This window comes from Bombus fervidus, chromosome 2 (assembly GCF_041682495.2).
Source record: "Bombus fervidus isolate BK054 chromosome 2, iyBomFerv1, whole genome shotgun sequence".
In the NCBI taxonomy this organism is placed as follows: Eukaryota; Metazoa; Arthropoda; class Insecta; order Hymenoptera; family Apidae; genus Bombus; species Bombus fervidus.
In genome coordinates this window covers 15,462,312-15,471,787 of record NC_091518.1, presented here as the reverse complement: position 1 = coordinate 15,471,787, position 9,476 = coordinate 15,462,312, and the positions used below count along the sequence as shown (strand labels likewise).

General features: G+C 39.3%; 1 protein-coding gene across 2 annotated transcripts; it reads left to right on the top strand.

Moving 5' to 3' along the window:
• The first annotated feature begins 965 nt into the window (after positions 1-965).
• On the top strand, positions 966-8,509 carry LOC139994283 (uncharacterized). Of its 2 annotated transcripts, XM_072016772.1 has the most exons (4): positions 966-1,698; positions 4,220-5,218; positions 6,768-7,297; positions 8,235-8,509. In XM_072016772.1, the coding sequence occupies exons 3-4, from the start codon at positions 6,847-6,849 to the stop codon at positions 8,333-8,335; spliced, it is 552 nt and encodes a 183-aa protein (XP_071872873.1). In that variant the 5' UTR covers positions 966-1,698; positions 4,220-5,218; positions 6,768-6,846; the 3' UTR covers positions 8,336-8,509. The 2 variants fall into 2 exon arrangements, with proteins under 2 accessions (XP_071872873.1, XP_071872884.1); XM_072016783.1 differs by lacking the exon at positions 4,220-5,218.
• Positions 8,510-9,476: the final 967 nt, after the last annotated feature.

Sequence of the window (9,476 nt, the reverse complement as noted above, 5' to 3'; positions counted from 1 at the left end):
CCATTCGTACCACCCTCCCCGAAAACCGCCGTGACAAATTCGTTTTCCTCGCTACCGCGTTTCCGTATTTACTCCTGCTACGTCGCTTTGTCCTCGCGTAATTACGTTCCGCGGCGGCTTAACAGCCGACAATTACTCGCCCGGTCGTCGTTAATTTCCCTTGAAATAAAAGACGACAATGACGACGACTACGCCACCGGTGAGACGCAATATCAGAGGGAGGAACGCGATACCAATCTTACGATTTCCACTGACACAAAGACGATCCCCAACGTTCCCGGCAGAGATTCCTCTAACGGGACTTTCTGGCAACTGGGACCAACTGACTCGCTTTTGCAACGACGATGGCAACGTTATCGCGGACTCCAGACCTAACTGGCAGCTCGAATTGCCTGGGTTTCGGAGGAAACGTGTAGGTCGTTCCCGCTAGACGTGATTTAGGTGTCGAATAGGTTTGATTAGGTGTCGCTTCGATGACATTGCAGGGTCCATGACTAGAAGACTGAAATTCGTGAAGAGATTCGTCGGTATTTTTAGTTCTTATCTCGAGGCCGTACAAGGAGAGGGAAGATTATCGATTTTAAATCGAAATATATGATTTTTTTAAATATTTAACAAAATCCATGTCATTATGTTGTATTTTTTTAATTGAAGAAAGCTCTTGTTACCAAGATGGTTACAATACATAATTAATTATAACGAAGGCAATATATGAATGCACAAGTGAATGCAATAAATGATTTATCTTATTGGTCGTATTAGCGCTATTTCTAGAATTCTCTCTCGTAATAACAATATCGATATGTACAAGAGTATGAATAGAATATGAATAACATCGATTATAACCTGTTACGATCGGAATATCTATCCAGGTCGTAGGAGGTCAAGATAATAGAATAAAAGTGAATATATTTACAAACAATTAATTTGTTTGCGTCAGTGCTTGGCGCCGTTACTTACCAATAGAATACACATTATGTCTGTAATGAATTTTCATAACTTGGTATCCGAAGCAAAAATCATCTTAATCTAAACCAAAAATTCTTGTTACTCTGGTTATCGCGAAACACCACGAACCTCGAGTAACGGCAAAGTTTTCCGCCGGCCGTCTGAACGAAATCGTTCGAAAGATTTCAGCATCATTTTGTAACGTGTTACATAAAATTCTTGCGTAACGCGTTCAAACACATTGCCGGATTCCTTAGGCTCCGACAGCTTCCGCGACTCGGCCACGATTCAGTAAGTAGCCGTTCAGCACGATGAAGAGAAGCGTGGCCGGTGTTTTCGAATGTGAATGCAAGAAATGCATCTCTGGCGCACATAACACGTTGGAGCTGCGTGTTACTCGCGCGAACGAACCGTCGTGTCGTAGTCACCGTAGACCCAGTAGTAACCTACCTTTATGACCGACGATCTCGCGAGTGCGTTTTCCCTTCTCTTCTCACGTAACACGAGCGTGCAGGCTATCGCGCGATCGCAGTGCAACCGAGAAATCGCCTCGTACCACCTTCGCCATCCAAGTTTCAATAACAGCGCGTGTACGTTCGACTTGCCGGCTTCGTTTCGCGCCGCGACTCGTTATAGGGTCGTTACCCCTGGATATACGGAAACGATGATATCTCTTTCGTTTCTGCTCGTACCCGGGACCAAAGTTTGTGTGCTTCGTGGATATTCCTATTGAAATCGAAACGAAAGAAGGTAAGTTCAATTTTTCATCATATTTGTCGGATTCAGTGTCGGATTCAGTTTCTGTTGTTTTACTGCATTCCGCGGAGAAATGAATTAACACTGTTAGCAACATTTCGTAAGTTACAAATTACAAATTATAAACGACAAGATTTTTCTGTTAATACATCTAATAAATTAGAATTAATCACACAGTAGCAGTCCAAGCTTGTCGATGAATTAATTCCTATATCAATTTTACACGATATTGTAAGGATCATCGAACAAATAATATACAATAACTTACCACTTGAAAATCCAAATGGTGTTACGGAAAAAAGAAAGCAAAAAGGAAAACGGATAATCTAAATGTACTATTGGAATTACACGCATGATATTAAATTGATATTATTAACCCACATCGTTCACTTCAAGCGTTTTCCTCATTTCTTCATTTACATGTTTTAATATCACGTATTACATATCTTTATTCCATCTAACATGGCTTTGCTGTTGCAAAACAAACTTGTTTGTCGAGATACATTAAGCGTGGATAACAAATGATCCTGGTAATAAAGCTGTTCTTATTATAGAAAAACTCCGTTTTATTCAGGAAGGTAGTCGCGCTTCCGCGTTGTTTTCTATGAAATCTCGAACGACCGCGAGACCAATAGGACTCCGATCAACTTTGATCTTTCATCGCTCTGTCGATTCGGCAGTTAACTTGCGCGCATAAATCACGATTCGCGGCGACCATAGTAAGCTACGCTAGTGCTGTTGTCCATTTTCGCACGTTTTTATGGTGAATTTTTCCTTTCTTTCTCTCTCTCCTCACTGACATCGTGGAAAGTATGCCAAGCACGTAATTCGCGCCTACAGGTGTGCGTGCGTGTTCACGGAGGTTTGGCGTTCGTGCGAACGTATGCGGAATACGACTCGTGCGATCGAGTCCGCAACGAAAACGTGCTCTCACTGCATTGAAAATTAAAACAACCTAGCAGACGTATCTGCTGTTTCTCAAGCATCGTCCGTACGATGAATGACAACGAGGTTTGCCGGCAAAAAGCGTCATCGTGCGAACCATTGAACGCATTTAATCGGATGCGTTTTGCTGGCGATGAGGTGAATATGTACTTGTACTGCGTCTTATTGCAATACGAATGAAGTTTGCGTAACCTTTGGTTGATTGTTCAGAGGTTGTCTCGCCGCAGTTGCTCACAGATTCTTGTGTAATTACGTTGCGTTAGTTTAAGCTGGGATCTTTGCTCGCAGAGCATAGGAGGAGCAATCTGTTCTAGAGTGGTATACGTAGGTGTGCTGGATTTTAGGTGAGAATTTGTTCTCAAGAGTGTTCAGTTTAGAGAATGGAAGAGAGAATATGGAAATATAGATAAAAAAGAGAGGAAAAAGAACCTGACCTTAACCTGATTACTTAGTGTAATTAGTCACTGTTTACGATGCACATTTTACTTTGTTGTCATTCGCTTATTGCAGTTATTAATATTTATGGATTCAAATCGTGACTTTTTCATATTAGAAATATTAAATTCATAAGAAAACATGCAAGTGCTCTTGACAAAAATAATCTGAGTCGTTATTGAGATAAAGGATACAAGTTATAGGTCGCAAAATTATCACAACGATCTTGATGTTTTCTTACACTATTAGATGATACGTGCAAAATTCTGCGTTACATCACGAGCGTTTTTCTTCCGATGTGTCAAATCGTACGAGTACGTGTAAAATTAGCTGCGGACTATTTTACAGCGACATCCATAAATTGATACGTGTCTAATCGTATTCGATGATGTTGACGTATCGCCGTAGTTACATAATTCGAGATTTCCTAACTGCTGTCACAGCGAAAGCAGTATAACTCGTAACACCGCGTAACTGACCAATCATTGACGAGGCGCAATGTAAATAAATAAAAATATGCTTCACTCGATAAAACTACGTTCGCTTTCTCTTGATCCACATGAAGGTTATCCTCTCTTTAACGTTTAAAATTTTTTATGAAATCGAGGTTTAGGACAGAAACGAGTTGTTTTTACAATGACACGTAATTTGCAAATCATTTAACTGAAACAGGTATCTTGCACTTTGCCTCGTGACTTCGAGTAAATGGCAAAAACTTACCATGACGCAGGGAAAGTTTTCTGAATCTTCGATCCTTATTACCTGATCACCTTTGGAAGTCGAATTGTTAATCATTCAAATCTTTCTTCTTAACAAATCTTCAACGAATGACAAACTGTAAATCAGTCCGCTGACATTTTTCTATAAAATAGGTTTTCGCTAGGTAAATTTTTTAAAATATAGATATTGCAAAAGAAGAAGAAGAACATATTTTACTTATAATCGTATCCACCTACTATATTTCTTTCAGTTTATGTATCTACCTACTCAAATTCCTGTTACAACTCTCTAAACTCTGACCAATTTTATGACCTCACCATACCTCTCCTTCCGACACCACTCCCATGTTTGTAGCAAGCTATTCGAAAGATAGCTAAACACAAATCGGTCTCCTTTAGTCATATTCATTCTACAGTTAGTCGGCGACCACCACGAAAGGCGATGTGGCTGTGACCTTGATCACCGGCAACGTCCTCGACATTCCCGTAGGATAGACACGGAGGTGGGTAACGATGGACGCAGGATTGGCCGTGGTAGAGTGCGCGATTGGTCCGATGGTCTGTCGACAGACAACCGCCACTCCGTTATCATCGTCACTGGACGCTCGTGTGTCTTCGAACCTGCAACTATCTACAGTCAACGCAAACCATTCTTCAGGGTGTTAAAAAACTATAAGAGTGTTGATCGTGACTCGGTTCATGAACGAAGAATATTATCCGGATCTTTGTCAATTGTTCGCGTGTCTTTGAACCTGCAGCTACTCGCACCTGACGCCAACTATTCTTCTGGACGCTATAAAATCATAAAGGTATCATAAACGACGATCTGAGTCACAAAGGAATACTATTACAATCTTCGTCTCTTTGTTCCCATGTCTACGAATCTGCAGTTACTCGCAAAGTGTATCATCGTCGATGCTATAAAATTAAAAAATATCGTCCATCGTAACTCAAGTAACAAACAAGAAATGTTACCAGGGCCTTCGACAATCGTCCACGCGTTGAGTATGAAGAAATGTTTCAAACAACACTGAAAAAGGCGTTTGCACGCTTCCCTCGTCGGTTCTCTGTGATTAAGGATCCAAGGAACATTTCACGCCTAGTGTATCTAACAAGTTCTCGAGTATTTTCGTACGGTCAATAAGACAGTTTCCGGTCTACAGTATCGCGGTCTTGCGATTGCTACCTGTTGATCGTGTCGTCTACACTCGACCATTGCGAAATGTACAAATCGCGAGCATCCGTTATAGTCGGTTGATTTTGTCGGTTGACTGTTGTGGGCAGACGTGCTGCGGTAGTGGTACAGTGAGGACCGCTGACAAGTTGCTGGACACGTCCTGATGTTCGTCGGATCGTGAATTTGTGACTGAGACGACGCTTGTGGTTTTTACTTCGGAACAAGTGCACTGTGAAAGGTAGGCCATCATCCAGTTGTTTTAAGTTGGAAATGGTTTGTGATAGTAGATACGGTTATTGATATGGTTTTGATCAGAGTTATGTTGCTTTGAAATGGAAGACAGTGGTTGTAATTTATCGATATTTGTGAAAAGTGTATTTGATTCGTGTATTAATTAGAGAAAGTACCACTTTCGTTTTGGATTGCTACTTATTCGAGAGTATCTACGTGTTTGGAGTGGAAATTTAGCGAAATTTGAGTACACGGAATCGTACATAGATGTTTCATTAATTTTGAAGTCAACAATGTTTGTTAACCCGATACGGTATGTTTTTAGTTACATAAATATTTTTAGATCAATTTCAACGTTTACTCGTGTTGCATTAAAGATTATATCGAAATAATTAAAGATCAATTTTGTTTCCATCACGCTTTATCTTGCAATTATCGATAAAATTACTTTCACTTATTACGTTTTAAATTAACAAGTAGCTACAGGCATTTTATATCCAAAAGAATGGAAACACATTCGGGATCCCCATTGACTCATCGAACCGACGACTGTCCTTCGGAGAGAGACGCAGTTGCTTCGCTGTTTGGTCGCCCATACTTTCGGGGTTATTCAACTTATCCTTGACATTGAAACCGCTAAAGTAGACCATAGAAACGAATTACGCAAACTACAGAATAAAAGAGCTACTACGAAATCTTCGAATCGCTGTCTCAGGAATATAAACGTCTCGTTACATCTGGAACTCGTTCCTCGACTGATAGTGAAAATTCTTTTTATTTCTTCCATGTCAGCATATTATATTGGGCTCTATTTTCCTTCAGAACAGATCGGAATTCTATTTTCTTCGGTTGCGACGTTTCGAGATTCGAAATTGCGTCATTCTTTTTCTTCTTCTCTTCGTAAATTACACAGGTTGATATGGAGGTCGATCATTCATCCAATCAGTGTCCGAACGCGAGGAAAGCAGTAGCTCGTTTCAAGGATTACCGGTGTGTGGTCAATAATTAAAACCTGTTTGTGAATCACGATCGAATTAGAGCAGAAGGAAAGATTAGGGTAAAGGATCGCCTGGCAAAACAAATTCTCTCGGAATTTTGAAGTTTGCTTGACACGACTAAATATAAAATCGTGGTATGAAAATAATATTGTGGACGTTGAGATTTTAGTGAAAATGCACAACGGTAAAAAATATTTTTTACTCTCCGTGACATGTGGCGATAACGTAGTTTCTGTAGCAACATTTTCTTTAGTTGTAACCTATTTGCAAGTGTAAACGTGAATTATTACGCGGTAATAAATTATCGTCGAGCTCTTATTTAATGATAATGGCTTTAGACAAGTATAGTCTCAAACATCGGTGCATAAGGATCGTTTTCAGACTTTATTCAAGACATTAATACTTGCATTATTAACGCCAGCCGTCATTTAGATATATAATTTCAGTAACGTGCATGATCATTTGTCACGATACACTGGAACACTAGTAGGAATTGCGTTTCAGTTAAAGCGATAACACGTAATAGTCCTAAAAATATATTTTTCCATTTCCTTTCAGATCGCCAATGAATATCGCATACGTTTTTTAACTTCAACGGATCTTTAAAAGAATCTCTTTATCAAGAATACATCGAATCATGTTGCCATCGTCGAAGTTGCTCCAGGAGGATCAGCCAGAGCTTGCCAACGCAACCACCACTTCCAGGACTTCACCAAACGGACCCACTACGCATACAACGATCACCGTCGATGACGTTGAGAGAAACGATGACGATCCTCCGCCTTACAGCGCGATTGTTCCACCGAATCACGTCGGTTGGCCGTGCAACTTTTCAGGAAATCGGTATTCCGCGTGCAATGCAACATCCTGCAGGACGGACGCAACTCCGTTGGCTGGCTTCCAACCAGGCCTGACGTCGCCAGGTTTCGGTTCCCATCCCAGGAGAACCGACGGTCAACACGCGTCAATCTCGGTGCCATCAATGCCTTGCAGGCTGTTCATGTTCGGCTCCCGCAGATCTTTGTTCGCGAGAGGAAGTTCCACGGATAACATCTCCATAATCAAGGATACAGGTGGAAGAACGCGGAGTAAGTATTTTTATTAGCAATCATGTGTTCCAGTCACTTTTTATGAGAGATTTATGTATTTATGTATTCGCTTCTTTTCAAATCTGAGATTAATGTCTTCTTTTTTCTTTTTTTTTTTTTGTCCTTGTACCTTATCCCGATTCGTTATTACACGATTTTAATAGAATAAATTTTTATTTTAATTTCTGCTGCTTATCAACGCATGTTAAATAGCGCGAGAGATTTTGTTTACAAAGTGGTCGTAACGCCGCCTAAACGTATGATTCAGAAGTGCGATAATTATTTTTAATTGCATTGAAAATCGCAGCCCTATTTGTCTTGTGATTCGTAATTGTATGTTCAGTGTTTCGTACTTGGAATTGTCACGCTGCGACGGGGAATAAATTCGTTTGAATGCAAAGTGAGGAGGAGGAAGGGGGCGGGCAGAACGCGACTCTTTGCCATGAAATTTTCCATCGTTTGGAGCACGCATGTCGCGTGTAACGAGATCTTTAATGGTGCTCGGTTTCCAGCATGCATAATTCGACCTGCTGAAGATTCATTACCATCAATTTTTTATTGTAATCACTGAATGTAACACGGCAAAATGCACGCGGTCTGCCTTTGTAGTGACATCACCTCCATTTTCTGATATTTTTTTCTCCTCTTTTTGCTTTTGCAGAAAAGCACGGTCGTTTCACTTCGTCGTTACCTACCTGTTCCAACGTAAAATTAAATTTGTTTTTTATACTCGTCGGCATACAAATGTCATTTTTACCAGGAGTAAAAATGAAAATAAGGAATAAAAGTTACAATGTGACGATTTGAAATTTAAATTTTTTTCGTGTTTTCGTATTTTTCCTGAAAGATTCGAGTAATCAAAATGTCACAGAACATGTTCAACGTACTTTTATCGCAATCTATTCGGATACGAAACACAATGACTATTATTTTTCAGAATACGGCGCCATTTTGGTCGGTGGAGCGGTAATCATTTTCCTCATGGTCTTGTCGTTGCTGGTGCGGTTTATTATGGACAAACATCTTTGGCGTGGTTAGCCAAGGATTCTTGGAAGATGACGATAAAACGTCTAACGATCTAGTGCGACGTGTTCTCGATTTAGACTGAATCTAACGTAAGCATTATCACTGTGTAATTCTTCGTCGCATTGCAGGTGTGATTAGAGCATGATTGTCACGTAAGAAAAAAAGTTCCAGTCCTGTAACTCGATTCACCTGCTAATAAGTGCGATATTTATATTTTTATTTCTGGAAATAGCATACGTTTAAGTGCTTTGTTTAAGTTTCAACGTTTCCTTAGAGCGTTTTCTTTTTTTTTTTTTTTTTTTTTAATACCATACACACGATCTATTTTCTACTTAAATGTAATATACTGCAGCTCTAAAGCAGTATTAGATACGCCATAAGACAATCTGTAAATAATTACTTTCGAATATTTATATAAACTTTTCTGTACTACCTAAATTAGAATATTTTGTATTATCTGTTTTATATCGAAGCTTTTGTACAATATTTGTGGAAATAAGATTGACAAGTTTCGATAAACAGCCTGCAGTTTATATTTTATTATTCAATTTAGCAAAATGCTAAAATTGCATCGTTCATGTATCGGCAATAGAGAACAGTAAATCATCAGCGTATCGCTACACGACAAAGCGAAGGTTACTTAAACAATTTTGTTGATCGAACATATTCCACGCGAGGACGAGTCGATATTACGAGTCGAATTAGAAGAACAAACGTTTGCTTGTTGACTCTCGGCCTTATATAGCTTGAATCTTAACTACACATAGTCAATTGAATAGCCAAAATCATCATCATAGGTAGTCAAACCATAGTACATACTTACCTCATTTCTAGATGTAAGTATGCTTAAACAGTACACAGAACGTAGATATTTAAACTTCATTTGAACGCGAGAACGAAATTCTTTGTAGTCTTGCAAAATGTTAAACGCTCCGTCATTTTTGTCTAAAAGCTAAACATTTAATTTAAGCAAACTATTAAAGGAAATTGGATGTTTAACATCAATAACAGATTATTTACATTCGAAGGCTATTTGAGGTATCAGTTTGTGTTATTATCGCTGTCAAAATAATTTCAAGGCCATATAGGTATCATTAGAGGCATGCCATTGGTAAACAAGGTTCAAATAATTAAAGTTTGAAATTGTCAGAAC